This window comes from Sesamum indicum, linkage group LG4, assembly GCF_026168435.1.
Source record: "Sesamum indicum cultivar Baizhima isolate 11 linkage group LG4, ASM2616843v1, whole genome shotgun sequence".
Taxonomy (NCBI): Eukaryota; Viridiplantae; Streptophyta; class Magnoliopsida; order Lamiales; family Pedaliaceae; genus Sesamum; species Sesamum indicum.
In genome coordinates, this window is record NC_142660.1 from 18,319,218 (window position 1) to 18,340,890 (window position 21,673).

General features: G+C 34.6%; 2 protein-coding genes across 6 annotated transcripts; both read right to left on the reverse strand.

Moving 5' to 3' along the window:
• Nucleotides 1-136: 136 nt before the first annotated feature.
• LOC105174161 (uncharacterized) lies at nt 137-7,733 on the reverse strand. Its single transcript, XM_011096165.3, has 8 exons — nt 7,505-7,733; nt 5,890-7,391; nt 4,984-5,102; nt 3,553-4,149; nt 3,162-3,468; nt 1,281-1,446; nt 1,033-1,129; nt 137-515 (listed from the first exon to the last, which is right to left on the reverse strand). Exons 2-8 carry the CDS (start codon nt 7,033-7,035, stop codon nt 398-400), a joined length of 2,550 nt encoding a protein of 849 aa, XP_011094467.1. The 5' UTR covers nt 7,036-7,391; nt 7,505-7,733; the 3' UTR covers nt 137-397.
• Nucleotides 7,734-12,560: 4,827 nt separating this feature from the next.
• On the reverse strand, nt 12,561-19,180 carry LOC105174160 (DNA topoisomerase, type IA, core). 5 transcript variants are annotated; one of them, XM_020697874.2, is made up of 11 exons: nt 18,114-18,261; nt 17,901-18,016; nt 17,747-17,822; nt 16,448-17,170; nt 15,905-16,371; nt 13,951-15,678; nt 13,728-13,842; nt 13,524-13,613; nt 13,252-13,317; nt 13,074-13,169; nt 12,561-12,931 (listed from the first exon to the last, which is right to left on the reverse strand). In XM_020697874.2, exons 3-11 carry the CDS (start codon nt 17,819-17,821, stop codon nt 12,809-12,811), a joined length of 3,483 nt encoding a protein of 1,160 aa, XP_020553533.1. In that variant the 5' UTR covers nt 17,822; nt 17,901-18,016; nt 18,114-18,261; the 3' UTR covers nt 12,561-12,808. The 5 variants fall into 5 exon arrangements, with proteins under 5 accessions (XP_020553533.1, XP_020553535.1, XP_020553534.1 ...); XM_020697876.2 differs by having other exon boundaries at nt 16,448-17,164; nt 18,114-18,260; XM_020697875.2 differs by having other exon boundaries at nt 17,901-17,989; nt 18,114-18,258.
• Between the last annotated feature and the right edge of the window lie 2,493 nt (nt 19,181-21,673).

Consider the following 21,673-nt stretch of genomic DNA (forward strand, 5'->3'; position numbering starts at 1 on the left):
TCTGCGTGTCGGAGAAATTATATTACATTTGCACAGACATATTCTTAACCAGTATAGAGGAGATCTTAAAGAGCAGTTTTCAGTGTCCAAAGACTTTTTATTCACTAAATGCAAGGGCAATTTTGCTCGCTCTCTATGAAAGAATTGATATACTATTTACCAAGGAATGAGAACGTATTTAGTACCTATTGTTGTTCCGATTATACAACGAAAAGTTTTCCACGGATGATGAAGAAACGTCCATGGAAATGCGTTCGACATGTAATAAGCGAAACAGCCGCAGACGAGAGCTCTATGAGCAAGATGCGGGAGCTCCAGTGTTGAGAAAAACCAATTGTCCGTCTTACTGGTGCTTCTTTCCAACTGTTCCCCTTTCTGGTTCCTCCGCCTCTCTTTTTTACAGCATGGAGTAGGCTCTAACCACCTCAATGATAGGCGCCCGACACAATGGACAGTTTCCTCCTCCTCGAATTAACTCATTTGCACATTTAGAGCACGTGCACATGTGCCCACATCTGCAAGGATGGATATCAGGACAAAGATGCAGACCAAGGAAAAGGAAACATTATGGTTGTGATTGTCAGCCATCTCGTCTCAAGCTAATATGTTCCGAACAAATTTTTCATTAAAACATGAGTTTGTAAAGCATACCCAAGAATTCTCCATAAAACTTATTTCCCTTCCATTTCCGACCTACCCTGTACTCTGAGGCTAGAATTCCCAAAAGTGTGAAAAATCATCTTCCCCCCACCTATCCTAAACTCTAAAAAAGATGTCCCATTGATACTTATCATTATTTTCTTTTTCCTAAAGAAACAACACATGTTAACAAGTATCTCAAATCATTTTGGATTTCCCTAAGGTTACCTGTTCTCACCTTTCCTAGAAAAATTAATTTTCACCAAAAGAGTTATCCCTCCAATCACAGCCTAATCTCCTCAACGATCACAAAAAATTCTCGATTCACTTCTACCACTTATATAGCATCTATCATTCTAGATAATAAAAATTAGTTATAATTGGATACCATACCTGTACAATAGGGCATCGATATGGTTATCGCAACACACGCAGCAGGTACCTTTCTTGACATGTACCCATTTAGACCCATCCACTGATGTTTCTGCACCTGCATTAATTGCAGATGTGTTTAAAATTGCAACTTACAAGACATTAGTAGTGGTGGCAACTAACGAAATAAGTAGTCGAAGTGCAAAATAACCAAAGTCAAGGAGTGGCATGTTTCTTCTCTCCCAACAGAAGGATGTTTGTAAACAGACCTTGTACACCAGTTGATCGATTAAGAGCAGCCGAGACTTCTTGTCGTACTGCACGTTGGAGCTCCAGTTGCATGTCCATGCAAGCTTCTAACATCCTTTGCATGTGATTCATTCCTTCCTGGAGTTTTGCCACGTCTGCTCTCAGATCATTAATCATATCCCACTCCTGCTTAAATTAGCATGCAAGCATTAAGATTCAGACTGGAATTGCACAAACCACAACCTGAAACATGTCTCCCCCTGTATGTGTTTGCACACATCTGTATTGCATGCATCAACTTACATAGTAGCTGGCTCCAAATTCTTGAAACCATTACGCAAACCCAAGATTCAGCATCTTAAAGAGCTAAAAATAAAATAAAAAAATTCTAATGCTAACAAGAGAAAGAAATGTCTGATTTAAATAATTGCTGATAGCAGATTTTAATTATCAATCCAGTCTCATCAGTCAGAATCTTCCAGAGCTAAAAATAAAGGGTAAAATGCAAAAATACCCCTTGCGTTTTCGCGAAGTTGCAAAAAAGACCATGTGTTAAAAAGATAGGCTAAACACTCCCTTGTCATATATATAATTCAGCAAAAGAAACCCATTCCATCAATTTTTAACAGAGACTGGGCTTCACAGGTGCACCTGCGAATGTGAAAACTTTTGTGTGTTTTCCAGCCACTTATGATCTGCAAAAATATCCAAATTGCCCCTTGTTTCTAATATAAATAACACAAATGCCATTTAACATCAACAATTGCAATTTGACTATAAATAAATAAAAATAAACTATAATATTTAAACATTTATTATAATTTCTTAAAATTAAAATACGTTTTAATATTATTTATCTATAACAATCATATATTATTAATTTAGAATTATATTTAGTTTAAAATATTTTGATACACTATATTTAATAAATAAATTTATTTTTAAATAAAAGTTACAAAAGTTATATATTTTATATAAACAATAAATAATATTTGAATTTTAAATAAAAATTTGAATAATGTTTATTAGTTTTAAAATTATTAAAAATAATATATTATTTTTTAAAATACCCGTCTCCTCCACTCTATTGCCCAAACCGCTGTCACCCAGATTCGTGGGCAGCATCACTGTCGCCCAAATTAGGGGCCGACAGGCCGTCCCCCCTTCTACTTCTCTGGGCAACAGAGGGCCACTGCGCGACGGCGTCACCGCCATATAGATGCGACTGCCATCACGAATATCTATATATATATATATATATTACATTACACATTTACTATTATATAAGAATATATTATATATTTTATACTATTTTTATATTATATATAAATATATATTATTTACTTTTATAAATTTATATAGTATAAAAATATAAATTCATAATAGTCTAATATGGACCTTTGTGCTTAAGGAATTTATGATCCAATGGTTGTATTATTCATCATAATTTATTCTATATATCTAAACAGCTTAAAATCTGGACCGTTGGTTATTAAAATTTAAAATCTAATGGTTGTAAATAGTTGACCATATCCGATGGTTGTTGTTCCTCTAGCATAGATCAAATGGTTATGAGAAGTAAGGGCATATTAGTCAATCACTCAAAAAAGTTAGCAGTCTTAGGGTCAGTTAACGGACAGGGGTGAGCGTGCAACATTTTAGAAAACACGAGGGAGTGTTTAGCCTATTTCCATCAAGGGGGTTTTTTGCTTTTTCGCGAAAACACATGGGGTTGTCTTGCATTTTACCCAAAAATAAAATAGAAAATCTAAAGATCAAACAAGAGGAAAAGATCATGGCAAACAATAAAAAGTATGATAGCTATCAAGAACACATAATCAACATAGCAAGTTATGGTCAAAACAATGTGGCAAAATTCGAGAGAAAGAGAATCAACTCACGAGTTCAGAACGATGAACACTTTGACGAGACCAACCAGAGTGATGTAAATCCTGATGCCAAAGGGGCTGCACCGGTGGCACTGGAGGAGATGGTAATATCAGTGAAGGTCTACCAATAGCATCATGCCGCTCCTCATTAGGCTCATCATTCTGTTGGTCCGTATCCCTCTCATGTGATGGTGGAAGAGGCAAGTTCCTGTGCAGATCCCAATCAATAGGAGCCCGGCCTTGCCTTTCTACATATGATTGAATCAACTGATCTAAACTTTCACGAAAACCACTTCGTAGAAGATTCGAGACACTCCTCCTAGAAGACATTATATACATGTATATTAGTTGATAAGAAGGAAAACACAACAACACTGCCCATACAACAGAATGAGACAATTACCTGCTTAGTAATTCTCTGAGTTCTATGCTGTACACGTTATCATCATCAGGTGGGTGGAACCTGGCAACTCTTCTCGATGGGATAGATCGCATCACTCTTGGAGGGTCTGAAGGCTCCTCTGACCAATTTCCCATAGCTTCTCGTGAGCCAAGATCACCCCAAGCCTCCTGAGCATCTCGTAACTCATGCTGCTCTTGATTTTCGGCGGCAAATTCTTCCGAGGGCCTTACAGATACTGCATTTTCCTGCCAATTCCGATCTGTGTCTTCACCCGTGCTATTGGTCCATTCATTAGATTCACTACGTGCAGACTGTTCCAGATTTGCCCTCTCAACTTCAGTCACTTGCCCCTGCCAATCACTTCCTAGGTCAGGAGAAACAAATTGATTTTGAATACCCCTGCTTCCATCCAAATTTCCGCCATGAAATAGTGATTGATGATCACCAATTTCCTCATTCTCATGTTGAACTCCCTGTGAAGCAGTTGTATTACTCTGGTCGCTTCTAGAACCACTATTGCTATTGTCCAATGAGGTTTCAGGATGACCACTATGTTGGCCACGCACAATGGTTTCTAATCTGGAGCGGAAACCTTCCCTGAAGGGAAGTAAATTGCAGTGCATAAGCAACATAGCACAATTTTTTAATATATATATATATAGTTTACAAATAACCATTGTAAAAATTGCTAAGTAGAAGAGGATAAGGAGCTCAAATTAGGACAACTGTAAAAACTCAAGCATTTTACAACACTATGTGCTTGTCCTACTATTTATCTGGACCATTGTCGAGAAACAAAAAGGAATTAATGTAGACAAAGTTACATTTGCAGCTTCAATGAGTTTCTTCACTATCACACAGTTTAAAGTAGTCTTGGAAATAATTGGTGGTGATTACTAAAGAAGGTTTATTGCCAGACGTGAGAACCTCCTCTGAGCCCCTTAACTCGGACCCGTATTTTCTGAGTTGTCCTGTATGTCGCATGGTCAATTAACGTTGGCCAGTTAGGGCTCAAAACCAAGCAAAACATTTCCACAAATGGCTTCATAAAATTCCTAGCATTAATAACCTTGAGTTCATTGAAGCAAAGAAACATTTGCGACCACATCTTACCCACGCATAGGTAACTTTTCAACTTTACACAAAACTTTAGCTATGCCACTACATGATTAAGCTGCATTCTATTAGGGTTGCAATCGCAAAAGTACTACTTGTTTTCTCGGTTCATTGACTTATCTCATTCAATTAACTGTTATCTAAACAAGTATATTTGATTATTCTCATCAAATAATGTTACAGAGTTGCGTGTTGAACATCACTCATCAACACGATATTTTATTAAATACAAAGGGAAGTAAGGGAAAGGTAACAAAATCTACAAAAAAAGTTTCAACTAAAAATGAGTTCCTAGCATGTTGGTAATAGGCATACCTCAGACCAGAGACAGTGTGCCACTCTCTTAACTGATTTAATTCACTAGCTGCCACTGAAGGTGGTCTCTCTTCCTCAACAGGCCTTTCATTTCTTAAAAATCTGCCTCTAAGCAGCGACTGGAAAGATCAATACGAACACAAATTACCTTCTGCATGCCACATCTTGTCATGCCAAAAAATGAATTAAGTTCTACTAGGATTAACTAATTACAATTCGTTAGATTTACATCTAGATAACGTAGTAATTTAAAAATGACAGAACTGGCAACAGATGCCTTGCCCAAAGAAATATCACCAGAAAAATTTTATTTCAGTAACCATTAGAAAAGATGGTTATTATCAGTTTTGCGATAAACTAGATCAATGAAAATTAAGTAATATCACCGACCTCGGAACCTAGAACTAAATCATTAGAATTGACAAACGAGGAGTGATGTGATAACTCAGAACTCTAGAGGTAAATGTTTCATAAAGAAAGAGCTCTGTATAGGTGAGTTTTAACCTATGCTGAAATACAATTTACTTGAAACCAGGAAGCAAGAACTGATTGATATCAGATAACCATAAAATTTTAAAAACTCTGCTGCAACTAATACAAACAAAACATGTTGATGCCTTTCTGACCTAATATTGGGAGCAGTCCAATATAGCTTTATGTTAACAAAGCTACAGGAAGCACCTTTATCCTAGTGATCACTTAGGCTAATACATCCTAAACTGCAGACTTTATTATCTTGGAAGCTGTAAACTTCCAACTTGAACCCATAGGTTAAAGACTTAGAGTTTAAAACAAGATGTTAAACCCTGTACAAATATGATAAAAGATGAAGCAAAATTCCAGACTCTTTATTGTTTGAGATAAGATATTCCAACAAAACAAGACGCAAGATATTCGTACAGTTACCTGGATACGATTGCGGTGTGCAAAATCAGAAACAGCACGATATTCCGACAAACCCTGAAGTTCCCGTTGCCTTTCCCTTTCATTTCTTACAAGCAAATCAAGGAGAACCTGTCTTCCACGCAACCTCAACATGTCCCTCCGAATATGCTCAGGCTGACCTTCCTCATGATTGTCGACAAACCCTTCACGAAAATGATCAACTTGAGAGCCAGCTCTATTATCTTGTTCTTCCCTGCGTCCACTGCGAGAACCTCTTTGCTGACTTGTCATTTGCATCCACTGTCTCACGATCCTCACTCTCTCACGCTCAGTTTCCCCCAGCCATTCAGCTCTTGTGCGGTCATTCCTCAGTCTAATATTAGAAGTGTCACTAATACCAGTCTCCATCCATCCACGAACAATTTGTCTCACCCTCTCCCTCTCAACTTCTCCAAGATCAGGAGATTGCTCGCGACTGGAATTTTCAAGACCCCTACTCCCATCGTGTGGGCCCAAGTGTTCATGGGACCAAGTTCCATAATCATTCTCGCTCTCACTAGAATCTCCCAGGCTACTGTGATTCTCAGTCCCTCTGTTTTCTGACATATTTATGGATTCATTTGTATTAGAATCCACACTTCGCTGCTGCCTTAATCTCTCCCGAGCACGACTTAGTGCATGTTCCTCCTCCAACTCCCGCCACATCTGCAAAATAGATGAGGCACGGGTGCTGAGTCTCTCCACATTCCCCTGATGCCTGGAGGTTGGGGACTGTGATGCCCTCAAGAACGATGAATCACGCGTGGATACAGTGTGCAAGCCTGCAAGTGCCATCAACTCCGACTCACAATTCCTCCTCTCAATCGTAGTGATCATCTCTTGCGCCTGACGGGCAGCCCACCTGCCCAAAATCCTGGAGTGCCTCCTCCTGGCAGCTGAAGATTCTGCCACATCATCACTATCAAGATCCAACCTCCTCCTCCTTCTGACAAGCTGTTCCCCCTCATCCTCGGTGGTAGTCGTTCGGGGTGAACTGCAGGAAGCAAAGGACATGCATTCATCATAGTGCCCACACATCAACTCCTCCAAACCCCTCTCAAATTCAGAGCAAGCATCACTGGCCGTGCTCTCAGGTTTCTGCTGCAGTTGTTCCTGAACACCAGCCATTCCTCACGGACCCCTTAAAACCTACCCCTTCCACCACCACACCCAGCAACCACAACAACCAATCCCAAAACTCAAAAGATTATCCAAAAACACAGGAACGCCATCATCCCCAGAGTTTTTGCAATACATGTCGTGTCAGTCCCACAAACTCCAATTTCTACACCCTGAAATCAAACCAAACCGTAGGCCCAACAACTCGAGCTGGAGACCGAAATTTCCCACAAAACAGCACCTTCTCCATCCGTCGCAACCACAGCCCACATACATAATATCTACCGCCCAATTAATTTTGAAGAAACTATAAAAATCTCATCTTCTGAAATAATACAACTGAAACAAGGAAACAACCGGGCCGACTACAAATCAAAAGAAACAGATACCCAGAAAAAGCAAGGTACAAAACAAGGATCAATATCATAAATAATATATATAGAACGAATTCGCGATGAACTGAGAAAACGAAACGTACCTCTGAAGCCGCCGCTCTCTTCGATTACAGTGTGAGGATACAAAAGGCAATAGGAAACCTAACTCTTCAAGTCATAACATATACACACAATTGGATACACACTCATCAGAGTGCGTGTTTGTGTGTTGCGTGTGCTTATCAATCAATGGCGGTAGAGAGAGAAAGAAGAGAACAATTGTTAAAAAATCGAGAGAGACTGAGAGAGAGATAGAGAGAGAGCATAGGAGGAGGGAAAAGAGAAAAACAAATATTATACGAGAAAAATAATAAATAAATGTGTGATAAACATAGTATTATATTTGGATTTATTTTTAAAAATAATTTAAAATAAGTATTATATGTTTAATATTGTGTTTTGGAAGACAAAAATTACTATTATTGTCAAAATATATCTTTATATATATATATATATATATGTATACGTATGCTAAAACATTTAAAAATACCTAAATAAGGTGATTTTGAATAATGGTAAATATTGAGTATGTTTTAACTTGTTTCGAAAATAATTTAAAAATAAAAATAAATATAGTGATAAATGGTTTTCATTGTGTTTGGATTTGTAATTTGGATGTTTTGTTTTGATATTTTGGTGATAGAGAGAGAAAAATAGAGATAAATAAGTATGTGTTTGAGATAGATGGTATGTTTATATTTGTGTTTTGATATATATAAAATAATTTAAAACAAGTGGTTTATGTTTGATATTGGGATATAGGAGATAAAAATTACTGTTGATTGTCAAATTATATCTTTTTTATATATATTTATTAATATAATTGTGTATGTATATAGTATATAATATACAGAAAAACAACGTACCTTAACAATTAGTAATTCATAAAATAAAGTCAAAGGGATTTGTGTGCATAATTTAATTATTTTATCATATTTATCTAATAAAATAAAATAATTAATTGATCAAATAAATTAATTTAAATATACATAAATAGAAATTATTAACATAGCCAATTAAATAAAAGGGTTAATTACATTATGTCATTCGAACTATTATTATTTTTATACTTCAGCATTTAAATTTATTTATTTTTTGTCAACTTACCATCTCAACTTTACAAATATTATACTTTTCCATTTATAACCGTTTTTCAACCATATTTTTATCGAAAAAACATCACATGCAATGCAAATATTTTGTTTGAGGGTTATGTGATATTTTTCACATATGCACAGCATATAATGTTTTTATAAGAGAAGAAACAACAAAAAGACAATCACACCGTTTAGTACATCATAATCCATCACACATTCATCACTCACCCCCCAACCATGCATCTATGTTGTCTCCCCCTCCACAATATTCTACGTGTTTCCTATAATCATTTTGCAAGAAATTCAGCATAACTACTCCAACCCCAAGAATCCATGCCTATTATTTGTCCCTTTTTTAGTTTTATCTTTTTTTTTAATTTATTAATCAGATCAAAAATAAATCCAAACACAGTACGAAAGAGAGGTTTTGAATTATAAAAATATACAAAATCAACCTGAAACTTACTCTTATCAAATGTACTTTTATCTTTTTCGAACACTTTTCAGCCATTATTAAGACATGATTTGACATCTTCAGTAACTTTCTTTTACTCAAAAGATAATATATATTTATATCTATATCCAAGACTTTCTAGTCATGATCAAGACATGATTTGATATCTCCAGTAACTTTCGTCTCCTCGAACAATATAATATCTAACATATTTTTATCCATCTCTAATATTTATCTCTTTTAAAAATTGCAAATATTAGAAAAATAATATTAAATTAACCAATCATATCTTGTCAAATAGTTGATGTATTTATCTCTTTAAATTAAATTATAAAGAGATAATACAAAAGGCGTTAAGTGTAACACAGCAACACTTCTTTAAAACCTATATAAAGGAGTCTCTGAAACTCACTCAAAACACACAAAGTTAGGGAACTGAAACCCAAGCAAGTGAAGGAGGACAAATAATTCTCTCTAAGAAGTTCCTCAAGTTCAAAACTATTCAAACCCTCAAGGTGGAGATCGAGTCGTTCGTCGAAGGTACACAACAAGTTATAGCATTTAATTCGGGATTACATGCGCTAAGCCCTCGAATTAATGTTATAAATATTGAAATATATTCTCAAGAAAATTCAAGTGGCAAATTCACTTTCAAATCCTCAAATTCAAATTCAAGACTATAGTGTTTAATTCGAAATTACTGGCATAAGCCCTCAAATTAACGTTATAGAAATTCAAACCAAATCAAAGAAAGATCTACAAGAAGATTTTACTTTTGAATTTGTCAAATACATTCTTGAAAAGAAGAATCAGAGGATTAGATAGAGATGTGCCCACTTTTACCTATCAAAAATATATATTTTTATTTGTGATAATTTTCTTGTGTATTGATTTTCAGATAAGACAAAATTAGCGCTCACATTAACATCTACAATAACTTTCGCCTCCTTAAAGAATAAGATTGAGCATGCTTTATTCATTTCCAACACTTTTCAGCTACTATCAATACATGATTTGATATAGTACCTTTACCTCCTCGAAGAATAATATCAAACATGTTTTATCCATCTCTAACACTTATTAGTCAGGATAAAGAAACGATTTGACATGTACTGTAGATTTCGTCTCCCTAAAGAACGATATCGAAATGCTTTTATCCATCTCCAACACTTTTCCGCCATTATCAATATATAATTTGACATATACCGTAACTCTCGTCTCCTCAAAGAACAATATCAAATATAATTTTATCCATCTCCAATATTTTTCAACCACTATCAATAAATAATTTGATATTTACAGTAACTTTCGTCTCCTTAAAAATAATGTCAACTATACTTTTGTCCATCTTCAATACTTTTTAAGCATTGTCAAGACACAATACAACATTTAGGGTAGCTTCTGTCTTTTGAAAGAACAATACAAGACATGCTTCTATCAATCTCCAATACTTTTCGGCCATAATCAAGAAATTATTTGATATCTACAGTAACTTTCACCTTCTCAAAAAGCAACATCGAACATGTTTTTATCCATCTCTAACGCTTATCAACCACCGTAAAGATATGACTTGACATTTGCAGTAACTCTCACCTTTTCGAAGAAAGCATCTCGAACACTTTTCAACCACTGTCAAGACATGATTTGACATCTACAGTAACTTTTACATCCTCAAAAAACAATAGCAAACAAGCTTTCATCCACAGTATCAACATATTATTGACATCTACAGTAACTTCCATCTCCTCAAAAAATAATACCAAATTATTAGCATTTATCTCCAACAATTTTCAGAACACTCATCACATTCAATACGCACTTCAAACTCTTCAAAATCCCAATTGAATTTATTTTCAAACCTTTCAAAACCTACCCTCAAAACAACTCCACACAAGGTTGTGTCACATGTAACACTTGGTTCTTGAAATTGCATGGAGATATTCATGTGCCTAAACCCACATGACACATGGTTAGAAATGGCGACTTCTTTCTGGGATCTAGCTACTAGGGGATTTGTTGGAGATGCCAATCCATAATTACGTGAAATGGAGCCGCTCGATTCGGTTCCATCCTATACCTTCTTATCCTACCTACGTCTTATACTCGATATCGCATTCTATCACACTGATGGTACTTCTTGTTGAATTAAAAGATTGGATTAGTCTTTTTTTGTATCCACCCGCCACCCCTGTGTGAGAGTGATTAAATTCAACAGGGGAGCCCCATAATAAGGAAGTTGCTTCTTGGAAAAGCCTTTTTGCTGCCAAGCTTTTATCTTATTTGGTCAGGCAAGGATCCATCTCGGTTTAAGAATTCACCCAATTGGGACATCTATTCAAAACCTAAAACCATTACCAACGAAAGAAGAAGGTGTTAGAAAGGGGTTTCGAGAATTCACCCAATTGGGTTATCCATTCAAAACCTGAAACCATTACCAACGAAAGAAGAAGGTGTTAGAAAGGGGCTTCGAAAGAACTCTCTCATGAGGAGGGAGGCTCGCTCTAACAATTAATCCAATTCATTAGGTTTCCATCCATTTTTTATGGTAAACTGATCAAAATGTCTTTATGAATTAAAAATTATAATTTTATTTATTTTTAAAAAAATATTATTTTTATGGACTAAGATGATAATTTTTTCATAATTTTTAAAATATTTTCATCCATCCCATTCGATAAGTTTAAAATTTAAAATATATATATATATATAATAAGAGCAAAGTTGACAATTTCATCATTTATCCAAGGATTACATAATTTTATTAAACATGAGGAGGATATTTGTAATTTTTCAAACAACGAGGGAGTATTCGTAATTATGTCAAACCTCATGAGATAACGTTGTAATTTATTCTACATTTAAATTGAGAACCTCATTTCACGTAATGTGTTATACTAAAATAATAAACTCATACAAATTTAAATTATTAAAAAAGTATTTAATATTTAATATCTCAAACAATTACATCAACTTACGCCTGATGTGCGTGTTTGATGGCGAATCTAATTGGACCTTGCACGGATTCGTGTTTTCTCAATACATAGTAGGGAACATTACAGGCTTTTATAAAATTTGTTATAATTATAAATATTTTATTATTATTTAAAAAATATCAATAATCTCATAATTTAACAATCATAACAATTAATTCAATTTGTTAATCTTCATTACATCTCTATTGAATTTTTATGGTGAACGAATCAAAATACCCTTATCAACTATAATTTATGATTTCACTTATTTTTAAGATTTTCTGAAATCTTTTATAAACTCAGTGGGTAATTATTCAAATTATTCCCGCCACCTCGTGCAGTTTCTTACAGTTTTTTTTTATTTTATTTTTTAAAAAAAGTACAATAAAACCAAAAAATTGACAACTCTTTGCCTCCATCCAAAAATTACATAATTTCTTCAATTAGACATCTGAAATATTTATAATATTTCAAACAATGAATAGTCTTTGCAATCCTATCAAATTTTAGAAGAATTCGTTGTAATTTACCCTAAATAATATTATTATGATTAGAAAAATAGGTACAACAACAAAACTTCAGAATCAACTGCAAATTGCCTGGTACAGATGAAAGAATTGTTGACAAAAATCTTTATCTATCAATTGAAAACAGCCTCTCTCATGGAATATAAATAAGGAAAAGGAGCAAACAATTATTGGGAAAAAAAGAAAAAAAGGGAAGACATAGACATAAGTTAAAGGGTGTAAATGACTTTCTATAATTTTTTTAAAAATATTTCTATAATAGAAACAACAATAGCTTGGATTCATATCACAGGCATGCTTACATAGCCTTAACAGCCTCTTCAACCACAACTTTGCGCTTCGGTCGACCACACCTCCTCACATCTTTACTCTGTAGTAGTTGCAAAGCTTTCTCTAAGGTGACCTCGTTAGGTTTCATATTCTGTGAAGAAGATCAATATTCTCAAGTCGATAGGCCAAACGTTACACGTAAAGAATCAGGTAGTTGAGTCGTGTAAGAGCTAAGCTGTATTGTTCAGAAACAATACCAAGAATACAAGTAACAATATGTTAACCGAGTTTACCTTGGGTACAGATGCGATTGTGCGCCTGTGTCTAACGGAAAATCCGACCTTCGCAAGCTTTAAAATCACTGGTTGGCCATCATCTGGGTGGTTTCCCTGAAATCAGAGCCCATCTGTGATCAGCCTGATGATATGTAGAGTAAAGAAAGAAAAAGGATACATTGTATCGAGAACATACCAAGGTCACTGGATACTGCAGTAAGTCAAGGGCTTGTTCCAATGTGATTGAGTCTACATTCTTTATCTAGCATGAGAAAATACGAACGAATTGACAAGTGACCAGAGAAATTGCAAAGCTTCTTCAGTTGCTAAGTCACTTTAACCAGGGAAATTTTGTAACCAACATAGTGATATTGTTTTGCTTCAGCTCTAAATGGATTGAAATATTCTATACACAGATGAAAATTGAGAGAAAGAGGGGTTTTTGAACTTCAGTTACTAAATACATACTTGAGAAACTGAGGCTCTCTTAGGTAAGTGCCCCTTTCTGTCTTCACCAAGCTGCACATAGTATCCATATGGGCCGCTCTTTAAAAGAACCTACGAGGTTGACAACCAAGCAAAGTCAATTAATGCAAAAATAAAACCCACAATCACCAATGCAGGGAACTATTAGTAACAGACAATCAACAAAATGTATGGCCAGATTAAAACCTTTTCATTTGACCCTGGATTTAGACCAAGCAACTTTGGCTCCTGCACATTGTTCTTTTGGTGTTCAGGATCGACTTCTTCATCATCTTCACCGTAAAGAGTTCTAGCAATATACCTGCAGATTCATTGGAATGTTACAGCCACCAAAAGGAAAAATAAATATAAACTGAAATCTATGGATGTAATAGAAATGAACTTCAATTGATCCCGAGCTTCCACTCACTTGCACTTTGGGTGTTGATCACATCCAATAAAGTATCCTGCACCAAACCTGCTAACTTTGAAGACCAATTTTCCCGCCAGACAACTGGGGCAAGTTCTATTTCCATCAGGAAGAGAAGAAAATATAAAACCACCAAATGTTTTCTCCAACATCTTCTCCACCTGATGTATGTGGAGCTTGCTAGCACACTCACAATACTTACTAAATCTAGTCCAGTAATCTTTTAGAAGGCCTTTCCATTCAGTAATGCCAGCAGAAACATTATCGAGTTCAGTCTCCATATCAGCAGTGAAACTATAGTCTGTCACCTCATTGAAATAACTAGAGAGAAATGCTGACACCATGCGACCACGAAATTCTGGATATAGTGTTCTGTTTTGTGTTGTTATGTAATTTCTATCTTTCAGCACCTTAATAGTGGTTGCGTACGTAGAAGGTCTTCCTATGCCAAGTTCCTCCAGATTTTTTACTAACGACCCCTCAGAGTAGCGAGGTGGAGGCTGTGTATAGTGTTGACCAGGTTCAACTTTAGTCAAGAATAATGGATCGCCACCTTTCAAATTGCTCAAAATCTCAAATACTTCCCTTCGCTGATGCTCGTCATCCTCATTACTTCTGATTCTGAAGGTTTCAGCATCCTCATAAACAGCCTGGAAACCTAGAAAGTCCACCTTCGAGCACGTCGAGCGGAACATAATGGACTGATTAGCATTACCAATATCACATTGTATCTGCTCAATGATGGCAGGTTCCATTTGACATGCCATTGTACGAGACCATATAAGAGTATATAACTTCAAGGAGTCTTCATCGAGCACCCCAACAAGCATCGATGGTAGTCTGCGTATATCAGTGGGTCTGATAGCTTCATGGGCCTCCTGAGCATTTTTCACCTTTTTAAAATACTTGCGTGTGCTCTTTGCTGCAAAATTCAGTCCATACTTTTCCATGACGAAGGATTGGATATCCTTTGCTGCTTCATCTGATAAGTGTAATCCATCAGTTCTCATATAAGTTATCAGTCCTGTAGCCTTGCCATCCGATAATTGGACTCCCTCATATAGCTTCTGTGCAACTTTCATTGTATATGATGCGGCAAAGTTCAATTTATTTGCAGCATCTTGCTGAAGTGTTGATGTTATATAAGGCGTGGGAGGATTTCTCCGAGATTTGCTAGTTTTAGAGCTAATGACTTGAAACTTGGACAGATTGATCTTTTCTTCAATATCTTTTGCCTCCACATTAGAGCTAATTGACAACTGATGCAGTCTTTTGGAATCAAAATGGGTCAAATGCGACGAGAGAGAAATGTTATTGGCTGAATTCTGATCTTTCTTCTGGAACAGAACATCAATTGTCCAATACTCCTGCGCTTTGAATTCATCAATTTCCTTTTCCCTATCACATATAAGAGCTAATGCAGCAGACTGGACACGTCCAGCAGACTGGCAACCAGGTAATTTCCTCCATAGTAAAGGAGAAACATTGAATCCAATTAAGTAATCAAGAGCACGCCGTGCAAGATAAGCATGCACCAAATCTGCATCAATCTCTCGTGGAGCTTGGAGGGCACTTTTAATAGAGGATTCAGTTATCTCATTAAAAACGACTCTTGCAACAGTGACATCTTCACGCAAAGCATCCTGTTGCTTCAACATCTCAATGATGTGCCAAGCAATAGCCTCTCCTTCGCGATCAGGGTCTGAGGCAAGAATAAGATTTTCTGCGCTGGAACAAGGGAGAAGGGATGAGAAAATATACAAGCCAATTTAAAACAAATTCAAAACATAAAAAAGAAAAGTAAACTGCATACAGTGGAAATTCTAAAACTGAAATTCAGTAGGAGAACAGGATTCAAAACCATGTAGCAAGAAAGCAAAAAACTGATGCAGCAGAAAGTGGGATAATAGTTTAGCAATACAACAATAACTGAATTGGACAGAAGCTACCATACCCACTCAATGCAACCTTAATACTCTTAAGATGAGACCACGCAGCAGATGGGACTTCCCACACCATACTGAAGTCATCATCAGGTCTCACCGATCCTGATCTTGCAGCTAAATCTCTGACATGGCCATAACTGGGTAGGACCTCAAACATTTCACCAAGGTATCCTTGAATGACTTTTGCCTTTGTGACGGACTCCACCACCACGACAGATTTAGATGTAGGCGGGTAAAACTGACGCCAAGACTTCTGACCTTGAGACTTGGTTTTATTGACCAATTGCAAATTTTGCTCTGGTGATACCTTGCCATCCGATTGTAGTGTATCTTCCTCATTAGATTTCAGAGGAGAACAGGCTTTTGTATTAGATTTTCCCTTTTTAGTTGAGCTCCTTGTCGTCTTCTTTTGGACATTCTTTGTTGAAATATTGCTATCAACGACTTCTGTTAGAGTACTTGAATTTGAATTAATCTGAACATATGCAGAGTTAATCAAAATACTGATCCATATAGAAAAATCCAATTAGACTAGGAGAAAGACTTCTAACCTCTGACGATGCAGGAGATTTTTTACTTCTGTTATTCTTGCTCTCCTTTGCTAGAGAAAGTTTTCCAGAGCTATTTGGCATGTCTAATGCCTCACTAGGTGCTATAGAACTGGATGATTGATTCTGTTTTTTCTTGCTTCCAGATTGCTGCTTCACTTTCTTTTTGCCTTCTTTGGTTTGTGTACTTCTGCTGACTAAGGAATTCTCATTATCCTCAAGATTCTTTCCATTCAAAGAGGACATATTGACATCCCCTGCTCCAGCTGCCTTGCCTTCAGAACTTCTGTTGGCCAATTCCTCCATTTCATTTTGAGCAGCATATGCCTTTGGCCACTTTCGCCGCTTATTAAAAGAATAGTTCCTCTCATTGCCCTCACCTTCCGTCCAAACAATATGATTTCGGGTACCAGCTCTTGGGATCTGGGAAAATGATCTGGTAATACTACCATAGTAAGTTGAACACAGTCCACCAATTAACCCATAATTGGAGAAGTTCATGGGCATTCTGGTGTTGTAAAGCTCACATCCAAAAGGTGTCCAGGTTCTAAATGCAGAAAAAGAGTGAGGTGCATCGGCATGACTCATTAGTGAATGAATCTTCCTTTCCGACTTAGTTGCAAGAGCACATGATGTCCTTAGTCTCTGAGATTTGGATTTCTCAGCATTTGGAAATGAACACTTTACACAGATCCTGGGACACCTTTTTAGTGCCCAATTCTGCAGCTAAGAGATAAAAAAGGATTACTAAGATGAACATAAAATATAACAAGTCCATGGGGGACATAAAGCTCTTCGCTAAAAAAAAATTATATTCATAAAGCTGCAGATCTACAACCAGGAGAGTGTAATAGATAAACTCAGAACGAACGAAGATGTATCCAACTGAAAATCTTAAAGAGAACAATCCTATACATCTATCTCCTCCAATAAAATGAACCACTATTTTTGCCACTCTCTCTCATAGCAAACTAAAAGTTCTCCTGCAATCTTTTTCAATTTGAATACTAGTAGAGACTGAAGGTCCTTGGCACACAATTAAAAATATGGAGTAAATGCATACTAAAAAATCTTTGATCGGATATGGATTTCTCAACCAAATCCAACAAAAAATAAAATAGAAAGCCTTCTATTTATGTACCTCATGTTATCATCCTCTAATTATCATTTCAAAAAATTTGATGATAGCGCAAGGAAAATATGGTTTAGCAAACAGTATAATACTATGAACAATCTACTAACAGGTCCCTTGACATTTCTCATAATGAAACAACACTGGTTATAAGCAAATTTGGCGCTGACCTGAGTGACTTGGCCACGAGAGCATGTTATGCCAATAACCTTCACTACTACTGCATGCTTGATTTGTAAATCCATTCTGCAAAAGACAAAATCTCTGTCAGGAGCATATTTCTCATGTTAACAAGATGTGGAAGTAAGATTAAAGCTGACTTACTGAAAATTTTAAGCAATGTATGCCAAGCAAGCGCGTATGAGTTGCTCAGAGTTTAGCTAAAAATTGATTACTTGTAACAGTGTTTAGGACTACAAAAGGAAATAAGTCAAGACTATCTGTACTACAAAATAATAGAAAAGATATTAAGACATGGTATATCACTCGATAACGGTAACCAGTTAAAAAGATGATCTGTCTTGGGTGGTTTTTTACCTTTTCATCTCCCGTTCCACTCGCTCTCCTGTTTCCTCTCTTCTGTCACATGTTCTCCTTTTTCTCTCCCATATCTTTCTATTTACATGGAAGTTCTGTTACTCAACTTTTCTCCCCTCTCTTTCCTCATACTTTCTTGATCTCTATTGATCCAATCCTTTTCTTTTTTCAGTCAGACATATTCTTCATTTCTTATCATAAATCCAAATAAAATGCATGACACATTTTCAATACCAGGTTCAAAATATTGGAATATATGTATATATATTATAACTACTGAAAAAATAATGCACACACGAGTGCGCTATAAAGTTAAGCAAAGTATATCGAGGGAACATGTCTGAGTTGCTTAGCATTAGCATATAATCAGCATAGTCCGGCACTCTCCAGCTTGTGCATGGATAACAATTCATAAAACTCGTACGACATAAAGGTCCACCCATACAACTTAGCAAGTGGCAGCATCTTCAACAATACAATGCTATTTATTACTATAAAAAATTGGTGAATTATGAAATTGATATAAAAATGAAGCATATAACAGAAGCACACAGCTCGACATTATTATTATTGTTTTCAGTTCAACGCAAACCCATTACCTTTATCCATCTTCAACACTCAGAAGTAATCAACCACGAACCATTATCTCAGAACAGCTTCATTTCAAACTTTATACGACATCAAAATACAAACAAGGACATCCAAAACATTAACAATTCCAATTAAATTAACTTCCAATGCTGCCACACAAAACTTTCCTCCCATAATCCCTAGGGATAAAATCTACTCATACAAGACAAGAACCTCATCGAGATGACAACACAAGCACGAAGGAAAACACTAAGCAGCCACACAATGGAAACAAATCAGCTGCTTTCCAAGTATACCACCTGCAAACAGCGCATAAACACAACAAAGAAGCTATAACAGAGAGAAATCAATCGGGACAAACCTGAAATTTGAAAGGAGAGATGGTGGAAGTGGAAGGCAGAGAGAGGAGAGAGGGAAAAACCCTAGCTAGAGATTTTAGAGAGTTAGAATAGGCGATTTTGGGTTTTGCAAGAGAATTTTTTATCTTTTTTACTAATAATTAATTTATAATGAACTAATAAACTAAAATATTTGTAAAACGAGTGAGAAACAAAAAAAAAAAGAAATTATTAAAATCAAATTGTTTGAGGGAAAATTACGTTTAAAAATATTTTATTTTATAAAATTTTATCAATTATTTATTTGTTTTTTTTATTTTATTAATTTAATTTAATAAAAAATTTAAATTATACACACATATTAAGTACGCTTCAATCCCTAATATATTATAAATGTGTTGATGTAAATGAGAAATTTTTTTGTATAAAGTTCAAATTTAAATATTATAAAAATGGGCTTTGTAATGTGGATTTTTTATAATATATAAATTTTGGGTTTATACAATTGGGATGATTATACTCTTTTCTTATGAGGTTTGGTGTAATCACATATAGACTCTATGTAATTTGAAAAATTATATATGGTATGTTTAAGATTTGCTTCTATCTAATAAATTATATGTTGGCCAACATTCATCGAATTTAATGTATTAATGAAAAGAATGATAAAAAAGCATATTTACGTTGGATTAACTTATTTTTTATTTATTGTAGGTCAGCTAAATCTTCTTATGACCGAATTACCCTTATACGTCTTCATTCATTAATGTATATAGGGGTATAACTTCATCATTATAAGAGTAATTTAGTCACAAAAGATCTATTTGACCTTTAATTAGTTAATAATAAATCAATCGAAGATAAATATTGATTTTTATTAAGTGTTTTTCTCTTTTTGCTATATCAATAAATTCAGTGAAGACAAATGGGGGATCTATTTGTTAGACGAAAGCAAATCTCAAGGTATTATATGTAATTTTTCAAACCACAGGAGGTTTATATGTAATTACACCAAACTTCAGAAGAGTGGATGTAATTATCCCTATATAATTAGAATATGAAATTCTTCTAAAAATAAATTATTTTATCATTATATATAATTTAAAAAACTAATTATATATTTAGCAATTTGTTTCAATTTTTGACTATTTTTTTAAAATTTTAAAGTATAACTAAATCAATAGTGCAGCGCAATTTTATTTTAATTTAGAATTGTAATTTAAAAAATAAATTATAAAAAATAATTAGATTCAATATGGTTGAGCATTTTAAGCAATTTTAATTTTTTTTTTTAAATCACCCCTACTCAATTCGACTAATTAAAGTAGACCTCATTCACAATAAAATCCAAACAATTGGACCTTCCAATTTGAGGTATTCATTCTATGAATTAATCTAAGTCCATAATATTTAATTGCTACAAGCAATTAAACTTTATTTCTTATTTGAACTTCATATACTCTAATTAAATATAATTAATTTTTTTCTTATTTTTTGTTTTTATTTCAATTTTTAAATACTTTTATTTTAAAAATATTTTAAAAAATTATGCACACTCATTCAGTGCGTCACCTGATACTAATTAATATAAATAATGCTGCAGTGTGACGCCTCAAAATTTTCACAATACAAAACATCCAACTAAAAAAAAGAGAGAAAAAGAATAATTATAAGTTGGGAGTGTTCGAAAATAAAAGTCAGAAATTAAAAAAAAAATCAAAATTTTAAGTGTTAAGAATAATAGTTCAATATTTATAATATTTTAGAAGTTACTAAATAGTTACTTGTAACTTTTAATCAAAAGTTAATTTGTCTTAATTTAATCAATTTAGAAAGAAACAATTATATAACCAAACATTTTTTTGCAAGTACTAGTTGGAATCGATTATTCGAGTGTAATGGCAGAAATTTTTTGACATACTGGATTATCGTCCCCAACTTCGTCTTCCATTTTAACACTTTTTGTAAGGGAATAGTATTTCTTCTTTATGCCTCTGTAATTTTCTGTAAGGGAGTAGTACTCCTTGTTTATGCTTTTGGTGACTTTTTGTAAAGGAGTAGTACTCATTTTTTACAGCTTCTTAGAAATGATAGGGAGTTAGCACTCCCCGTTGTAAATTTGCTCGCTTTCTAATCTTAATAAAAAAGGATCGGGGACTTCGAAAAGCTCCCCCACCCCCGAGTGGTTTAATTAAAAATAATAAAAATAAAAACAAATACTTTTTTGCCTTATTTTTTAAAATATTATATTTGGTGGCGTGCAATACCTGCACACATAATTTTTAGTACTGTTTTTTGTTTTATTGAAACTCATAAATTGTTTCTATATATTAAAATTTGTCATGTCTACAAACTCACATACAAAAACTGTTTGTAACTTTTTTTAATGCATCAATTATCAACACATATTTTACTCAAATAAAATTAAAAATAGACACTTTATACAATATACGCTATATTGATAACGATAATTATATATACATGAAAAAATAAATACTAATATGTTATTTCAATTAACAACGAACTTAAATAAAATGGGGGTAAATTTAATTATTGAGTAATGTAATTGCATGGAATTAATGTTCTAAATGCTCTTGATTGAGTAGTTAATTTAACATGAGTTGAGAAGTT